The sequence below is a fragment of the Saccostrea cucullata genome, unplaced genomic scaffold, assembly GCF_032062105.1.
Source record: "Saccostrea cucullata isolate Sc308-1 unplaced genomic scaffold, CSIRO_AGI_Scuc_v1 ctg4300, whole genome shotgun sequence".
NCBI lineage: Eukaryota > Metazoa > Mollusca > Bivalvia > Ostreida > Ostreidae > Saccostrea > Saccostrea cuccullata.
The window spans coordinates 12,501-33,217 of NW_026931875.1; the positions used below are offsets into that span (position 1 = coordinate 12,501).

The following is a 20,717-nucleotide window of genomic DNA, read 5'->3' on the forward strand; positions in this document are numbered from 1 at the left end:
TGCGCTTTACATTCAAGTGAAACTTTGACACAAATTCAAACAATTCATCTTTCTTAAGTGTTTGAAGTAACCGCGCATCTGGTGCATTCAAAATTTCCTCTAAGTTAAAAACCATCTTGACTGGTGTGTATAATAATGAAATAAATTCCCAAATAAAATAATTCAGTGATCAAAATCTCCGAGATATCGTTTTTTTTTAAATTACCCACAGAAAACCAAAAGTTCGATAATCCCGGACGAGCCCCCAATTTGTAACGTGTGCCGAATACACAAATCTATTTTTGGCTCCCGATGACACACTTACAACAACACACCAGGCAAAACGAATTAAAACTTTAACAAATTTTAATGGTAAAGACAAATAATCATACTAAATTAACACATACAATTACAGTTACACACACACAAAAAGGTAAACAATAATAGCGGACAGAATTTACTCAGCTGTTAATCAAAAGGGAAGTCCTCCAGCTCCACGGACACCGATCGCTATCTACACGACAATACTTCCACGGTTAGCCCAAAGCCCAAGCCGAATTATGAAGTATGAAAAGTCCATTATTCCCGTGCCCAGTATCTAAAGTCTCTTGAATCCTGTGTCGCAGACGATCGCGTGCTGGTGTTCCTCGGCTGTATTTTCGATATCCGAGAACTTCCGAAAGGGAACGTGACGTCACACAATAAAAATAATAGCTATAGTGACGCAATATCTATAAATAATTTTAGAGTATCGTAACACTTTACCTGTTTGAGGTTGTCTGTACTCAGATCAGCAAGACTCTGTAGTTTACAGAGATGTTGTTCGTGTCTTTAACTGTTTGACGTCGTCTGTACTAAGGTCAGTCAAACTCTGTAGTTTACTGAGGTGTTGTTTGTGTCTTTACCTGTGTGAGGTCGTCTGTACTAAGATCAGCCAGACTCTGTAGTTTACGGAGGTGTTGTTTGTGTCTTAACCTGTTTTAGGTCGTCTGTACTAAGGTCAGACTCTGTAGTTTACTGAGGTGTGGTTTGTGTCTTTACCTGTTTGAGGTCGTCTGTACTAAGGTCAGTCAGACTCTGTAGTTTACGGAGGTTTTGTTTGTGTTTTTACCTGTTCGAGGTCTTCTGTACTAAGATAAGCAAGACTCTGTAGTTTATGAAGTTGTTTGTGTCTTTAATTACCTGTTTGAGGTCGTCTGTACTAAGGTCAGCCAGACTCTGTAGTTTATGGAGGTGTTGTTTGTGTCTTTACCTGTTTGATGTCGTCTGTACTAAGTTCAGACAGACTTTGTAGTTTACGGAGATGTTGTTTGTGTCTTTACCTTTTTGAGGTCGTCTGTACTAAGATCAGCAAACCTCTGTAGTTTACTGAGGTGTTGTTTGTGTCTTTACCCGTTTGAGGTCGTCTGTACTAAGATCAGTCAGATTCTGTAGTTTACAGTGATGTTGTCTCTGTCTTTACCTGTTTGAGGTCGTCTGTACTAAGGTCAGTCAGACTCTGTAGTTTACAGAGGTGTTGTTAGTGTCTTTACCTGTTTGAGGTCGTCTGTACTAAGGTCAGTCAGACTCTGTAGTTTACGGAGGTGTTGTTTGTGTCTTTACCTGTTTGAAGTCGTCTGTACTAAGATCAACCAGACTCTGTAGTTTACAGAGATGTTGTTTCTGTCTTTACCTGTTCGAGGTCGTCTGTACTAAGGTCCGTCAGACTCTGTAGTTTACTGAGGTGTTGTTTGTGTCTTTACATGTTTGAGGTCGTCTGTACTAAGGTCAGTCAGACTCTGTAGTTTACAGAGGTGTTGTTTGTGTCTTTACCTGTTTGAGGTCGTCTGTACTAAGGTCAGTCAGACTCTGTAGTTTACTGAGGTGTTGTTTGTGTCTTTACCTGTTTGAGGTCGTCTGTACTAAGATCAGTCAGACTCTGTAGTTTACGGATGTGTTGTTTGTGTCTTTATCTGTTTGGGGTCGTCTGTACTAAGTTTAGACAGACTCTGTAGTTTACTGAGGTGTTGTTTCTGTCTTTACCTGTTTGAGGTCGTCTGTACTAAGATCAGTCAGACTCTGTAGTTTACGGAGGTGTTGTTTGTGTCTTTACCTGTTTGAGGTCATCTGTACTACATGTAAGGTCACAGAGGTGTGACACTCGAACACAGACATGAAGTGGTTGGCACACTGACGGAGTTGGTTCACCACCACCCCTAGCTTAGGGGGTTTGACTGTACTGCTATTCATGAACGAGGTATCCGTAACAAGATAAGTGTAAAATAAGTGATTTACGTATACCTATGCCCTCATTAAACATGACTGACATGTTTTCAAGTTTACTTTAACAAAGAAGAAGTACATTTTATGGAAGAGTAAAATTGTCTCATATAATCAAGTATAAAGTATTTCAAAATTTTTTAGAAACACTCTTTTTTTATCGTATTCATGCATTTAGTTTGTTTGCTTTATGATAAGGCGCAGAGAAGGTTTTAAGATTAACACCATATAAATATCATTTACAGGATGATTTATTACACCCTATCAAATTGCTTGATGCACAATTTTAATTTGTGACTTTGATGTTTCATCTTTTAGGCCAAAAAATCAGTACAGGTTTTTCCTCATTTATAGAGTCATTCTTTTAAGTCTCATTTCAAAACAAGAGACCCAGGACCCACATTGCTCATCTGAGCAACTACCTACGTATAAGCAAAAATAGGTTTATTATTGTTTAAGTCATATACGCTATATGAACGCCAAATTTAGTGTGAAACAAAATGATTGATAATTTAAAACACATGTAGTGTAATGAAAAATAATACTTTCCACAAAATTGTACTATAGATGTCGTTGTAATAACAAAACAATTAAACATATCTAGGAATTAAGAATTCAGTCTTTTCGTGAATATTGATGAAGGAAGTGCGTTAACAATAGGCCTATATTTAGAAACACGTGTCCACGGGAAATCACAGACAACGAGGTATGTTACATTTTGACAACAATTTATAATATAAGGTCAATATAATTCATAACAGACAAGATGGTTGATACTGAAAACATTAAAAGATATGTACCATTAAGAGTAAGACGCTTGCCATCCACGTCAAAAGTGAGTAGTATCTGAAACGGCCTACCTTGTTTACTTTACGCCACGTGTGTTTATCAATCTAAAAGGAGCAACAGTGTCACGTGATGGATTTATTTAAAAATAGGTTTTTTTCTTTCCTTGCAGGATAATAAATAATTATAATTTGATAACTTTGTAACGCGTTTAATTTTAATGGTGTAATTTACAGTATTTTCGTAACTTTTATTGATAAACAAATTATATCAATTTCCAATCGTATTTTAATTGGCGCAAGTTATAGTGTGTATACTTTTAAGTGTAAATACATGTGGTTTCGAGGGAGGAGAATGGGAGTGTTTGAACAAACTAAAATGTTAACTTCCTTCGAATGCTTTTGAATAAAAATTACACGTATAATGTCTTTGCTGCATACAAAAAAATGTACGTAAAGATGAATATTTTTATTACTGAAGCCCTGGAGGGGCTTGAGTTATTTATAACGATGCTAGGTCATCGATTTACTCATTTAAAAAAACAAGAAAACAGTTAATTTTGCAGATAGAAATATTAATAGAAACAAAAACGAAGCTTTTCTTTGAAACCTTCGAATATTTAAAGATATTAAGTGTTAAATGTCGGATTTTTTTCTATGGCGAAGTGAAGCTCAGCAGCCGCAACAGTTTCCATATATACAGAGATTTCGCGCTTTCTTTGGTGTAGTCACCGACAAAGCATCCTTGGAGGCGTCCACTTATTACTCTAAAATGTGACGCAGGTTACCCCATCGTTAACAAGGTCTACTATGCATAACCAGATGATCAATTATGGCTTTGTGAAAAATTGAAAAAAATTCTCATGTATTTCTACGAAAAATTTTGATAATCGATTGTGGTCCCACTCTATCCTCATTCTCTTGATTTAAACCAATCTAATTAAAATCAAATCCTCGATCCGCTGATGGCTCCTTCGTTTTTTTTTTTATTGTTGCTACACCTCGATATGACTTTATAATGTATATAAGTTAAATGCTTTTTGACAATATATATGCTTATCTGCTATTTTGCAATGTGCTTGTATATGCATCTCCTGACACATTGACTTTAAAAAGTACACCAAATTTTTAACTGTCCCTTACCTTTTATGAAGTATACAATATGTTGATATGTTTATATATGGCTTAACCTATTCATACTAAGTTTAACTTTAAGATTTTTTTCTCTGAACACTTTATACTGTCAAATAATGGCTTATGAGTGACATGAATAATCCAACAATGTAAAATGTACATCGTAAGATTTTTATATAAACTTCAAAACCCTTTTTGCAGTTCTGACAGGTTTATCTTTAGTTAAATCATTAATCTTATAAGATACCTATTGAAGACCTCTGTAATTTTTTGGTTTGGTTTACCTGAGGTTGAGATGTCAGCACGACAATAGGAGGTTACATTGGAGGACACCTCTAGAAATACGACCTCGAGTTTCGAACTTATGTCCGTCCCTCTAGTCGACTCATCAGACTCCAGTAACTTGAGTCGTTTATTGACTTACTCTTTTATTGGTGAATTAAATTATGATGATTGAACTCCGTGAGGTATTTTGTATTTTAAAATTTTCATGGAAATACTATACTTCAAAAGTGTTCATAATGACGTCACAGTAATGAATACCAGTTGCAATATCAGTTTTTCAAAACATTCCGTTAAAATGATTATTGTGACGTCAGCACTTTTATTGCTTCGAAAAAGAATGTTTTCAATTTTAGAAACAGTAGGTTTATAATTTTTTTAAAATAGAAATATCCAGTTTATAACACCTTTATACTTGATCATGTGATCTAGTGTAAGCCAATAAGATAGCTGGAACAATAAAGAAAAATAATGATATTTTTTTTTAAATGTATTATAATTATATAATTAAACATTTTTTTTTCATATTTTTGTTATGGGAAATACCAATGTCCAGTGCTACATGTACTTATTACCGTTTAAATTCCAGAGCAGGGTACATAAATGATAAAAGTCAAAGTTACCAACCTTAAGGGGGGGGGAGATGTTTTGAAAATATTTATGATTTCTGTAGTAAAAAACACCAAGTTTTACCAAAATTTTAAAGTTACCTCTTTGTTTTCCCAAATAAGTGATGTTTAATGAAAATCCATATAATTATCTGTAAAAAGTATTAAAAATTCATCGAATATGTTAACTTTTGAAAATTTAATTGGAGGTAGGCGGGAGAACAATATTAGCGTTCGCTCTCCTTTGTATAATTTGCTGAACTTACACTCCGGTAGATATATCAAATCAACTATTCTAAATTTCAAAGAGTTATCACAGAAAAAAAATAGATATGGAAATATTTAATAATGTGAGGATGGTACATGTATTTGCAAGAAATACTAGTAAATATTAATGGTTGGGAGTCAGTTTGACATATATTTCCACAATTAAGCCAAACAATGCACACTGTGGTTTCATCGATTTTCGTTGAGCACCAATTTTCGTGGATTTCGTTGTTGAACAGATTCACGAATTCAAATATTCATCGAATTAAGAAATATGATATTCATTTGTATAAGCAATGCTTTTGTCCACGAAATGACGTATCCACGAAAACCTCTGTTTTAATAAAATCAACGAAAATTGAAGCCCACGAAAATTGATGAAACCACAGTAAATCATATCAGTCTAATGATTAACCTATTTTTTAGAAATATAATCAATAAACTAACATTACGGTATAGCTATCTTATTCATGTATAGAAATATACGTGTATTGCATAAACAGTACTGCATTTGTAAATCAGATAATCATATAATCATTATTCTCATACATCTTGAAATGCAGATACAAAATGATTTTATAAATAAAAAGCCACATATGTCTAAACAGCATACACCACACAAAACGATAAATCAGTTATCTGCATCATTGAATTTATTGTTTAGAATGTTTTATTGATCAACATTTACAAATTTGATCTTACGTATAATTTAAACAAATCACTTTCAACAGTAGCATAATTACTGAAAACTTGTTACTGTTTTTTTGTATGTGTGTCACATCCTTGTAAGAAAGATAAGATCTCCGCTCCAGAAAGAAGTATTTTTAAAGCATAGCATTGTTTCGCAGCAGGCAGAGACCAAATTTAAATTAATCAAAAACTAAAAATTTGTGACATTCAATGTAACATACAACACATAATTTGGAAATCTATTTTTACCTACTATACTGACCATATAAAATAGTGAAGACTGAAAAGAAAAATGATACTTTATTTGTTCATTGATCGAATCATAGGTTGGATAAACATTATAAAGAATTTTGTAGGCCATTATTTTCATACAGAATTAACGACGAATTCTTTGTTTAGTTAATTTTGACAAAGCGCACACGTCAAGTGAGATCGGGTTCATCCCCCCCCCCCTCCTGTTGTTTTTAGATGAGGTGTATTTTTTTTTGCTCTGCTCACAATTTTTATTTTCAACGGATTTTTACAGTGATATCGGTTTGCTTTCTACAAATTTAATGTTTTGTATCTCCTCTGGTCACCTCATAGCTATCATTTGAACAATGAACAACGTCAGAAAAAGATTGAAAATGATTAAGATCTGTGCTCTACTTTGGCTGCTTCACATGTACAGTGAAGGAAATACTAGTAATTCAATTCAATTGTGATTATAAGATCATCAAACAATAGTAATGGTATATGTGATACTCTGTATTCATCTGTAGACATACATCAGTATAATGAAATAAAAAAATGACTATCTGTATGCCTAAAAAAAGAATCAATCTCAACGTGTGTTTAAAACTCCGAATGACATATTTTGTTCATTCATATACATCAATTTGAAAAATTAAATAGTTTGATGTGACAAAAAATTATTTCTTCTGTTTTCTGATTAAATTTTTTCTGCTTTGATCATAGTTCAAAACCCATTCTAGAAATCAAAAGCAAAACAATGATATTGTTGTTTTACCTATCACTCATATAATTTTTACTTCTTCAAACTCACATAATAATAATGTTCCCCAAACGAATTAAGTTGGGGAACATATTGTTTTTACTCTGTTTCTTACTATTATTATTTTTCTTCCTGGGAAATTTTTGTCCGCGAGTGATCTGGTAAACTACACATCCGACTTAGGTGAAACCTTTTTAGGGTCAGTATGCATGTTATGCAGAGTTGCCGAACGAAGGTCATTTTGCGCGCACGTGCTTGCAAGAGCGCGCACGTGCAACACGTGAAATGACCAATATAATGGATATTGCAGTAACTTTTCTATTTTTTGATGAAAATTTTTGAAACTTATAATGTAAGGATACATTAGCAGTATACACAAGATAGCATGGTCAAAAAAGCAAGATCTCACGCGCATGCACGTGCGCTTTGCTCTGATTGGCTGAAACTAAAGTCTCAATATCTTTCTTGTTTCTTGTCATAATCGTTTGAAATTTTTAGCATATTCCTAAGTTATGAAGATCTACAGCACGATATATAAGAATTTTCATAAAAGCATGCGCATGTGCACTTGCTGGAATCTGATTGGCTGAAACTTTAAATGGCTATATCTCCTTTGTTTTTTGACGAAATTCTTTGAAATTTAAAATATAGTCATGCATTAGGATATCCTTCAATATGAAATTGAAAAAATCATGAAATCACGCGCATGCACGTGTGTTGCAATCTGATTGGCTGAAACTTGAAATGGCTGTAACTCCCTCGTTTTTCAACCAAACAGGATGGGATTTAAAACATAGATAGATGTAAGGGACTTCTACAAGTAGGTATGGTAACCATGCACGTGCGTGCATTTGGAACGAGTAAAATTGAAATTCACTTTGAATGAGTGATTTTTATTACTATTGGACTGAATGCTTTAATATATAGTATTTTAAAATATATAGATAGTGTAGACAAGATGATATGGTCATAATGCACATGCATTCATATGCTCTTTGTTGCAATGCTAAAATTTGAATAATTGGTATCATTCTGGGAAAAGGTTGTTAAAGTAAAAAATGCACAGAGTTTGTCTTATTTAATGAATCTTACAGGGAATATGGCACCAAAATGGAATTGGGGAGCGTTTGGGGAACATCTGTAACGGTCCCCGTTACAATTAGCACTAGTTCTGTTTTGAATTCAGAATTTAGGCGGGGGCATTATATTCACTCTGACACAATTCACCCACTTTGTTTCATAATTAAATAAAATTCCTTCATTAAATACAATATACTCGTGAACATGTGTTATTATCACTACCTCAACATCTACATATCACTATCTCCATACTGAAATTTTTATAAATCTGTTATCTACTTCTAAACCATCCTTTTTATAAATTGCTAACAAATCTTATGTTCAGTGTAACTTGTATTATGAAGTATTATGAAGTGATTTCAGATGACAGTTGTTATTCCAGCAAGTTTAACAATATTTAAAATGATCACAATTTACGCAATTTGTTGAATTAACCACGAATTATTCAACTATCCAATCTCAAACAAAGCGGCCAAGAACCCGAAAGGTCACGCATTATTTGAAGCAACGGGGATTTTAAAAATTAACAATTGACGAAGAAGTTTGATTACTTGTGGATATCATATACATCAGAATGCGTATATTGTGTCACAAGGAGTCGTTTGTAAAGGACAAATATTGTTTAAGTTGAAGCGCTCCACACAAGATCTCAATCGAGGTCATGACGTATGTCCGAAGCAGAGAGGATGACTACTGGATATTTGTTATTTTACACCCATGTATTATTCAGCGTTAAAAATTATCATAGACGTCAACATGATCAAATCGCAAGAACAGGAATATAAGTGACAAAATTAAAATGAAATTTAAAGTATACGTTTCATTGGAAAAAAACCCACACAACATATTTGTTTATATAAAGAAATTATCAGCTTTAAATATAAGTAGAAAAAATTGAAGCTTTTATTAAAATGATTATTATTAATTGGATGTTAACGTCTTCTAATCTTCAGGTTCATATATATATAATACATGGTTACTGTCTTAAAATATAAGCTATATTTTGGCGAGGGTAAGAAAACGTAATAGAGAATAAGTAATTAAGGTCTTCCGTTTCCAACGGAAGACCTTCTACTGATTCTGTTGGTAAAGATTATTAGGGTCTTCCGCTTCCTTCGGAAGACCCTACTGTTATTCTATTGTTTCTTAATATTCTTTTTTTTCTCGCTCGATTTTTGACAGGCGATTTCTCAAAGACCTTTGGACTGATCGTTATGACACTTTCAGGATAGATAGCTTGTAGTTAAACCTATTTAAAACTGTTTTCAGTTTTCTGATACATGCCTTTATTTGTGAGTTATTGCCCTTTAATTGAAAAATTTTTATGTCTCGTTTCCACTGAAAATCTCAAAAATGACATAAGATATTTACACGAAAGTTGGAGAACTTGTAGCCAATACATTGTAGATGTGCACAACGATAAAATTATATAGCTGATTTCTTAAAGTTTGGAAGCTATAAAACGGCAAATTTTAGTAATTTTTTTTCTTTGAATTTTTGCTACTTTTTGTGTAATAACTTTTAAACCGAGAATAATTTGGTAAGAAATATAGAACAAAAGTTGTGGGTAATTACGAGAGCCTTCATATTGTATTAACGAGAGGGGGCTGGCCCCTATAATTAGGGGTTAATAGCTCATACACGCTTTTTTCCGATAGCTAAAAATATTGGTATATTATGAAAAAGTTTTACTGAAATAATTTCGAACTTATAAAATCTTGTCATTTGATATAAAAAGAAATATACTTCCAGCTATATTTCATTGTTTTTTATATAAACAAGTACATATATGTGAGAAACCTTTCAGGAACAAGTTGTCTACTATAGCCAGCCAAGCCTTTACTTCATACATGTGCACATTTTTAGTTGATGCATCTAAAAGATATAGCTTTGATTCGGTGTTTCTTTGTTTTCTTTTTATTCAAATAATTTTAAAATGTGATGATGTACACAACAAGAATTAGTACCTAGTTTCGAGGATTTTTTCGCTCTTGTTTGTAAACAACGCGCGGCATTGTAGGAAGGTACTAAAGATGCGATGTACTAAACACTGATTTGACCTGATTCAAATTTGTCTGTAAATGTTCCAAACAATTAAATTTTTAACAACTGTCATTAAATTAAATATAGCATATGCCTCGAAGTCATAAAGTCTGTACATAAGAAATTTAAAATATTCAATATTACCATTTAATTAAAAATTAAAACTTCAGGCAGGGACCTATATACTAATAGGTCCCTGATAATTATAAAATGATAGCCCCCTTACCACCCCTCCTTCCCAGTAAAATATTAGTGAATAACACATTTTGAAATAGTTTTAAGATTTCAAAACATTATACATGTATTATAATTTGACCAAAATAGCATGTATTTCCAAATATAAGGAAACAACGTTTCTATATAAACTTAAAGTTTTAAAGTTCTACTAGTATAAAAATATAAACTTCATTGCTGTCGTTCATTTTTTTTCGGGGGGGGGGGGGGGGGGGGGCATCTTTTGTGAGATACTCTATATTCAAAATGAACTAGATTTTCTCATGCTCTGAAACCTTTTTTTTTTCATTTTGGTCGTATATTAAAAAGGGTTACTTTAATTCATACAACTTAAGTTACAAAGAAAGGGGGGGGGGGTAATGCGGAAGAAGCGCCTATCGCCTATAGTACGATAGATGTGAATTGAAAAATTGCATCTCAATTATATCCAAATTTTCTTTGATATTTCACCAAACAATTAAGTTTACTAAATGTAATATGTTAAAACGTAATATCTCTACATTTACAAAAATCTCAGAAAGACTGAAAATATTTGCCTTTGAATTACTATATACACTCATGAAAAAGAAAAAAAGGTCATTTTCTCATACTTCACCTTTTTTCCGTAGGAGCGGGTCTTCGCTCCTTTTTTTCTGAAAGATAATCCTAAACGTTTGCAATAATTAAAAAAAAAAAAACATTTTCTTTGGTTTGCAAAAACATAGAGCAAAAACCCACTTTATCTTAAAAGTACACTTTTATGAAGAAAAAAACCGATCGCATCTTTCGGAGGAATACTAGAATTAATTAATCTTGCAGTCTATTAAACCTAGGGTCATATATTATAAACATGTTTTAAATGCCCCATCACACATCATGAGCCATGTAGCGTAGTGGTTAGCACGTTTGTCTGAAAGTAACCTGACACTTCGGATTTTTTACTGCTTAAGTTCGAATCCCACTTATACCATCTTATATTTTTAATACAAAAAAAAAAAAAAAATCCGAGATTTCTTTCCTCCAAGAGAGGTTTTGTTTATCATAATGTCATAAATTTCAACAATGAGAACTTAATTTAAAAACTCAATTTACAAAATGAATATGATTTCTTAATATTTGAACCTATAGGCATTCCGCGCGTTTTGTTTCCCCTCAAGTTCTTCTTTAAAGTATTTTTAATCATGAGTTTAATCATGGAAAAGGATATGGAGATAACGAATAGTATTCAATCTCAAAGTCCATAAAACAACTTACAAAATACATGTGGGACATCAGAGCTGGGATCAGGTGCCATGGAGGAGAGACATCCCCTGCCGATCGGTCACACCCGCCGTGTACTTCTTGTCATGATCAGGAAAAAACGGAAAAATCCGTCGTCAATTCAGTGTATGAATAATGTGCTAACATTTAGTATGAAAAACATCAGTCGGCTTTTAACTCAATCATAAATTGTATTTGCTGACTAGGTCATTGTTTGACCCTAGAAATAACGAATTGATGACTTTAAACGTGACGGCTGATATTCTTGTTTCATCAACTTGTTTGTCAATAATTTATCTCGGTTTAGAAATTGTTCATACGAACAGCAAGTTCTTGCGTATCGAATCAACTGAGATAAATACACTTCATATGTAGGTGATGAAGGTCTATTGATGCATACGTAAATAAGGGAAATTGGCGATAGAGAAGTTAAAGTATTCTCGTTTATCATATAGCTTGGTCGTTAGATTACCAGTAACGTATTTTTCAAGTAAAATATGCAAGTATGAAACAGAAGTGTCGGACTCTGTGGTATCTTTTATCTCAAGCTCATCAGGATATATCGTATCGACGTTGGAATGGACATTACCATTGTTAATTGACAATACGTCGTCGATATATCTAAATGTCGAGTTAAAGGCCATAGCAACTGTTTCCTTCTTTTTGCACAAATTCTGCTACATATGAATATAAAAAAAAGTCAGCTAATAATAGAGCGCAATTGGTTGCTGGAAAACCTGGTATCCAAAAAAGCACATAGATATTGTCGAATAGAAACTCAAGCGCCCTTTTGATGTCAACTTCAGAGTACTTGTGTGTGCAATCAGCATGCGTTTTAACAAAATAGTTTTGCGAAAGACCAATAACTAGTAAGTAAATTTAAACGAGTCCAATTTTTATCCAAAAAAGCAGCTGTCAATGATGTAAAAAAGCCGTGACTTAAATTTCTCGTGGGGAATGGTTGTCATATAAACAATAATAATGTTGTACTTGTCTCCAAACAATCAGCCGGAACTGCTGCTGGACTCTTTGTGTTGAGATTGTCGTTATCTGCTGGACTCTTTGTGTTTAGGTAATGTCGTTATCTGTTGGACTCTTTGTGTTGTGATTGTCGTTATCTGCTGGACACTTTGTGTTGAGATTGTCGTTATCTGTTGGACTCTTTGTGTTGAGATTGTCGTTATCTGTTGGACTCTCTGTGTTGAGATTGTCGTTATCTGTTGGACTCTTTGTTTAGGATTGTCGTTATCTGTTGGACTCTTTGTGTTGAGATTGTTGTTATCTACTGGATTCTTTGTGTTGAGATTGTCGTTATCTGCTGGACTCTTTGTGTTGAGATTGTCACTATCTACTGGACTCTTTGTGTTGAGATTGTCGTTATCTGCTGGACTCTGTGTGTTGAGATTGTCGTTATCTGTTGGACTCTTTGTGTTGAGATTGTCGTTATCTGCATGACTCTTTGTGTTGAGATTGTCGTCATCAGCTGGACTTTGTAAATTGTAGCAGTAACTTATATTTATTTCAATTAAACTGTCTCAGTGAACAGAGCAGAATAAGTTTGATCATGTCTCAATGCTTATTAGAATCATGCTTATGTATGGTTTTTAGATTATTCGGAGTGAAAACAAAAAGAATTTTGAACATTGGAATAAATTTGATCATTCGTACATCTCGACCCTCAGGACTGGATGGGGACTATGAAATTCACAATGTACACGCAGAGCCTCGTACTAGACCACAGCTTATGTTCTCCTCGGTGGAATTTCACTTACACTCGTAGTTATGAATGATTCCAAATCATCAATCATAATTACATCTCACCGTGAATATTGAACTAAATATTGATACAAACACTACATGATATTAATTATTTGCTTCAGTTCAATCACCCATACTTCTAGTAACATTGGAATCAGAGCAAATTGGAAGGAGGAGAGAAAAAAATTCAAAATTATCATTGTCTTAACTTGAAAATACTATTTCGTAAGGGAGGGGATACGTTTTCCCAAAACACTATTTGTACCACTAACCCATACGCAACTACACTGAAACGTGCCTGTTGAGAGATGTGGGAGGGAGGCAAAACCTACGCCCACATCTTCAATGCCTATAAATAGACTACATGTATTATGTCCATCCCTTGGTAATCCCCCGCCCCTGCCTCCGACGCCTATGGGTAATGGAGACAGAACTATAGAAAAATGACTTAGTCAGACTAGGACTCGCAAAGGACTGTTCAAAGAATTAGAAAATGTTCATTTAGGATTTTAAAAATTATTTACAAAAAGGAAACGATTTCCTTTTAAAAATCAAAATACATTCTTTGTTGCCCATTTTCCAGTCAGTAAAACAGAGGGCATTATTGTATGGAGATTCAAAAAATTATGAATACAGAATCGTTCTTCATAAATAAATACTTTAAAATTCATGTTAGGCAATAAAGATATAGATAAGATGTTGACAATTCATGGAATGAAAAAAGCATGTTTTGAGGGTTCATTTAGTCGCAATTTTTGCATAATTATATCTTAAATACAATGTATTCATGAAGTCATTCGTCGGTAAAACTTAGAAAAAATAAACTGATCTGTAAATACTAGGTTCATATTATAATAAACTTATACGTATTTCTTCTACAAAATTTAAAAAGAAATTATTTCAAAGAATTTCAAGGACACAAAGCTGGAGATAAAAATAGATAGATATAATTATAGTAAATCCCACCCCTTAATTTTAATCTGTTTGAAATTAAACCTCTCTACACAGGATGAGATAGATATCTCAGGTATTTAAATCACAAGACCTAGTAACAGGTAAATGTTTAGAATGAAGACAAGGAAGTAAATTATGTACGGGCTTATCGTGAGGCCATATTGGATTTAGAGGTAGGAAAAGATCATATTCACACGGTGTAGTACCTAAACGGTTGCTATCAGAAAAAATTGCGCGTTCATTACTGCTATCTGAAAACTGAGCGGTTGCTAGTGGAAAAAATGGACGAAATTGTAAGTATTTTTCTTCGCTGGCTCAACAAAATGGCCAATAATTTAATTATTAAAGTTAAGCCGCTTGATATTTTACCCTTACGGAACGTTACATACATTTTGAAACTAACATGTATATTTAGAATTTTGATATATATAACGAAAACTGTCGAAAGTGTTTGACACATTTACATGCACGTAAGAAATATATTAAAATTGCGTCAAAAGATTTAGATATTTGATAAAAATGAATTGACAGTTTGTTGTGTATTTGTAAATATTATTGGTTATTTTATATCATTGTCCGCTTTGATGGGTTTCTTACAAGCTAGAGCGTTTTTATTGGGAGAATATTGTGTTACGGCTACTATTAGACAACGGCACCGGTTACTATTTGAATAGGTTTTTTTTCAATTTTCATAAATTAAAATCACATCCTCTATTTACATATTTATGCAATTGAAATAGTTCCTTAAGAAAACTAAATATACACCTTACAATTCATATAATAACAAATTAATCGTATATTTATATGTATTTTGTAAATAGTAGAGTTTTAACATATGTCTGACATGTACATGTACCCCTGTACACATTGGCTTTGGAACAGGGGTAGGCTAAGCCTTCACACTTTTTTTTTGCAAAGATACAGACATAATATAGGCACTGAAAACTTGGGCTAATCTTTTTTTTTTGAACCAGGTGTAGCCCCCCCCTCTTTCAATTTGCTTCCGACGTCTATGGCATATGCACACACACACACCTGTCTTGTGTAAGCCATTAAATCATGTGACCACTCAATTTATTATATTCCAGCTATGTTATTATGCCAGATTGATTAAATTTACGATTTGGAATTTTTAAAAATCATAATTATCGATACACAAACCACGAGAGATTATTTGTCTCAAATATTTACGCAACCTACCTCTACAAATCCAAACATAAACCTACAAATTAGCAATCTCCATATCTGATTTAAAAAATATATGAATTGGAAAATGAATAAAGCTCACATAAAGTTATAAAGTTTTGCTGACCAACGTCGATACTTACTCAGGTACAAATTTAATGAAAATATATGTCAATTTACTAGAAATTCGACAGTAAAAAGAAGTGGAAAACATTAATATAAAAACCACGCTTTCTTTCGTGACGGGGAAGGGGGGGGGGCTTGGCTTGTCTTTCTTAGCTATATATATAATTTAAAGAACTCTTAAAAGCCTAATGGGGAGAGGGGGTGATGTTTTGAATATTGCATGTTAGTCGTTCAACGAACCAATGCATTACCGTACTTCGAAAAAGAAATATGGAATTAGAAATATTTGACAAAGCTATGGGTTTAAAATGTTAGTATATGTGTCTTTGAGTAAAATTATACAACCCAAATTGCAGTTTTGTGTGTATATTATTTATATGCCATAATATGGTGAGGGTGCATTTTTTTTTACCTACACTGTACGCTGTACTACAACTTAACTAGATATTATGCATGTTTAAGTATACATGTAGGCTACAAAAATCCCCCAAAAAAATCTAACTTAAGAAAGGTTTAAAAGAAATGATTTTAATTGATTGTAAATAATTATATATTATATGCTTTTTTCAAATTGATTAACGGGTCATTTCGTGAAGCTTTCTTTTTATTTGTGTAGCAATCCTTTTCGAAGATCAGCTCTACTTTGCAAAATTACGATACATTCGTGTTACAAACGTGCCCCCCCCCCCCCCACCCCTCCACATTTTGTCCCAAGCATAACCATTACTTTCTAAAATGTTCATTGAACGGCCTGTTGACTTTATTCCAAGCATAACTTTTACTATATTGAAAATTTTCATTGAAGCCCCCCCCCCCCCCACTTTTTTTTATTGCAGCATAGACAAACAGGAGTAGGTGGTTGCGCGTGAGAAAAAATGTTACTGAAAGAAGTTTGACAATTTTCCTTTTTTCCATGTCAGCCTTTTTTAAAAATAGATTTTGAATTTTTCTACACCCACCTTTTCAAAAATCGAAGTTAACCCCTGAGTTAAGATGGTAAAAATAAACTGCATACTATATATAGACAATTTATATAATTTCACAGGCAATTTGGGATATTAAAAATGTAGATTTATAGACATTTGCTGCCATAAGTTTGTTTCATATCTCTGTTAATAAGGAAAATTTTCAAATAACAGCCGGTGCGATGTTTTCAGTTATTAACCGGTGCAATATTTGCTGAGAACCTGATAGCAACCGTAACTTTAAAAAAAATCGTGTTTCATCCAAAACCTCTTTAAATATTCACTTTTCAATTTTTAAAAATTATTACTAAGTATTATTTTAGATTGACGCATCTTTAAATACCAAAATACCCACAATCTGAATAATAGATGATTTTAAAAAGCATGAAAACTGGGTATTTATTGACTTGAGATTTGGTACAGGCTTCGGAAATTTTACTAATTCTAAATTATTAGAGGGCTATTCTGCAAATTACTCATGACAACATCTATAGAAATACCTTACTTGTTCCGTGCATCTGGACTTTTCAGAGACTATCTTGATTTGGGGTCTTAATTTCACTGTTATACAACTTTTTCTAAGAGTTTTCAACATATTTATTTCTGCTAGCAGCCGTAGAATTTTCGAATAGCAACATTGAACGCGGTTTTGTTCCGATAGCAGCCGTTTAGGTACTATACCGTAATTCAGATCATTTAACATGATATTGCAAGACATTTCCAGATGTCATTAATGATTTCAAGTCTAGTACATATACATGTATAATACATGAGATAAAATGCATGAGGATGACATTATATAAATATTGCATGTAGTTGAGTGTAACATTGAAAATTTTCACCCCAAGAAAACCATTGTCAACCGAGGCGCAGCCGAGGTTGACAATGGTTTTCGAGGGGTTTTCGAGATTCACGTAATTTACATGAAAGTATAATATTAGATCTTACTATGTAAATTGCATTGACTGATATTCAATGTTAACATTTACTTTCACAATGTAAATTTTTTGTTTCAACGGATCTAGAAGAAAAGTTTACACGGCATTTTTAAACTATATACAAAATATCTTAACTGTTATTTCTAAACCGACTCGGTCTTACAATTTCACTAACAAAACATAACTCTTATATTGTATTTATTTAAAATTGTGTCATATTCCTGAAGTCAGTGACCCATGCCTCTTTTTTACTTTATACAGGGTCATCTGATTTTCTTTTTAACGAAACCCCAGTCATGGACCCCCTGGACAGAGCTCAAGTACTCCTCCTCTGTGACCTGTGTCAAAAAGCTGCATTACAGAGTCATTGTGAACTTTGTCAGATTAACCTGTGTAAGGCTTGTGTAGGGGAGCATCTGTCTGATTCTTCTAAAAGACACAAAGTTGTACCATACAAACACAGAACCTCTACTCCTAATGCGAACTACCCCAAATGTTCAAAACACACCCAGAAACATTGTGAACTTTACTGTGAGAAATGTGACATTCCTGTTTGTTCTACCTGCATCTCCTCTGGTATACATCATGGGCATAAGTTAACAAATATCTTACGAAATCCCAGCTTTATAAAAGAAATTTTAAACAACGATTTGAAAGAACTAGAAAAAAGAATATGTCCTACATATGAAGAAATTGCATTAGATTTAAACTCTGAAAAAATCAATTTGGAAAAAAATTACGAGAAACTGACAACAGCTGTCACCATACAAGGAGAAGACTGGCACAGAGAAATTAACATCATTGTCAACAAACAGAAATCTGAAATTGATGAGATGAAAACTAAACACTTGGCTGCTCTTAATGAACAGGAAAATGAAATCAAACAGACCACATCTGATGTTAAACAGTGTATACATGATCTGAAGAAAATACTGGACTCCAATAATGTCTCTCTAACCTCTGCCTACAATTCAAGGAATGCTGAATTCAGAAGTTTACCTCCTAAAATCAACGTTTCATTACCAAGTTTCTTTCCTCATCAGATCAACACAGAACAGCTCAATCAAATGTTTGGTTCACTGTCATCATTATCCATTACAACAGAAGAACATGGCTACACAATGAAGACATCAGACACTGTATCCTGTCCTCCAGTCAAACAACTGCTTGATGAACCAGAGCTCATCACCACCATAAACACTGGGTATAGAGAACTATACAGTGTTACCTGTCTCAGTGATGAAGAAATCTGGACACGTGGAAATGACAAAGTCATGAAACTCTACAACCTCCAAGGCAAACTACTGAAGTCAATCCAAACCAAGTCTGGGAACACACCAACTGATATAACAGTGACAAGAAGTGGAGATCTAGTTTATACTGACCCTGATACAAGAACTGTAAACATAGTGAAGAATGACCAGATACAGGAAGTGATCAGACTACGGGGGTTGAGACCTCACGGTGTCTGTAGTACCTCCTCAGGTGACCTCCTTGTTATCATGGTCAGTGATAATAAACAATCAAAAGTTGTCCGTTACTCTGGGTCCACAGAGAAACAAACCATTCAGTTTGACAGTGGAGGTAAACCTCTGTATTCATCTGGTGACTACACTAAATACATCAGTGAGAACAGGAACCTGGATATCTGTGTGGCTGACTGTGGAGCCAGTGCAGTAGTGGTGGTTAATCAGGCGGGAGAACTCCGATTTAGATACACTGGTCACCCCTATACTAACAAGGGATCATTTGATCCAGTCAGCATCACAACAGACAGCCAGAGTCAGATCCTGACTGCAGACAGTGGTAATCACCGTATCCACATCCTAGATCAGGACGGACATTTCCTCCGTTACATTGATAACTGTGATCTAAAGTATCCTTGGGGTTTATCTGTAGACACCAGAGACAACCTCTTTGTCGCTGAGTGGATCAGTAGTAAAGTGAAGAAAATCAATTGTGGACTAAAGCATTGCCTATACAAATAGATACCGGTATTGTATTTCTCAATTGAATGAACATTGAATTTCGTGGATTTGCTCATCAAAAATTCTTCAAAAATTAGTGCTCAACGAATATTGATGAAACCACAGTATTTTTTTGAGCATGAAGACAGAAAAAATATTATTATGTACATTTTTATTATTTTAACCCTCTATCATGCACTGCACACCTGTTGAGTTCCGTGACTTTTGATGCAGTTAGAATGATATGCCCTTTGATCTAAAATAAATCTTAATCCTTTTAATCTAGTTATATATGTAACTTATTTAAGGAATTAAATAACCAAAATAAATTAATTAAAATTTTATTAGAATTTTTTTCTTGGACACATTGGACACAAAATAACACAGGGTTTGACTGTGTTGTAATCCCAAAATAAACACAAGAAATCTGATTCAGAAAACTTTTTTATTGTAGATGTTTTCATTTTAATTCACATACATTTTGAATTACATGAACAAAAATGATTTCAACAATATCAACTTCCATGCGATATAAGCTCAATAAGTCCACTGTCAGAAGAACTTGGCATTAAAAAGTCATTTAAAATTTTATAGACAGCAATCATTTCACTATAACGAGGCAGCTGTGTCTGTTTTTTTAAACTTATCATCTCCCTGTGTTGAGCCTCAAGTCTTCTAACTCTCCTTATGAGGGCCTCCACAAAGCTGTAGTGGATCCTGGACTTAAAGTATTCCTTAACAAACAAACAAACAATGGTTTATATCAATCCAAAGACATTTTTCATAACAAATTGATGAATTAACGAGACCCAATCTATTTGATCTGCGCATACGTTTTAACGCAGCGTCGACTCGGGCACGTCAGAATACCTTGACTGTTGTCACAATTGAACACAATAACGTCACAATTAAAATGACGTCAAATTGCGCTAAAATGTTTCGCTGATCTTGCTTACCTGGTAGCTCTATAGACTGTGCGTTGAAAGCTGGCATTCCTATTATTTTTTTTTTTTTAATATTTTAATTCATAATCAACTTTGGAACCTTATTAATTTTGAGGGATCAATTTTTTGGTACAGATTCATTAATTTTATCTTGTTTTATTTCAACTTGTGAGTTAAAAAAAAAACAAAAACTGCAACAAAAAATAAAAGATTTTAGTCTTTCTCTTGGAACATGTTGAAGGGTTTATACACACTCTTTTTAAAGCGGACTTAAATATGCATGGGT

At 33.5% G+C, this 20,717-nt stretch overlaps 1 protein-coding gene across 1 annotated transcript in view; it reads left to right on the top strand.

Annotated features, from left to right (window-relative positions):
- Positions 1-19,508, top strand: part of LOC134233851 (tripartite motif-containing protein 2-like) — a 31,245-nt gene extending 11,737 nt beyond the window's left edge. Inside the window, exon 2 of the mRNA XM_062715903.1 lies at positions 17,782-19,508. Coding sequence (XP_062571887.1) covers positions 17,817-19,508 — 1,692 coding nt within the window. The 5' untranslated portion in view covers positions 17,782-17,816. The remainder of the gene's footprint in view (positions 1-17,781) is intronic.
- The last annotated feature ends 1,209 nt before the right edge of the window (positions 19,509-20,717 follow it).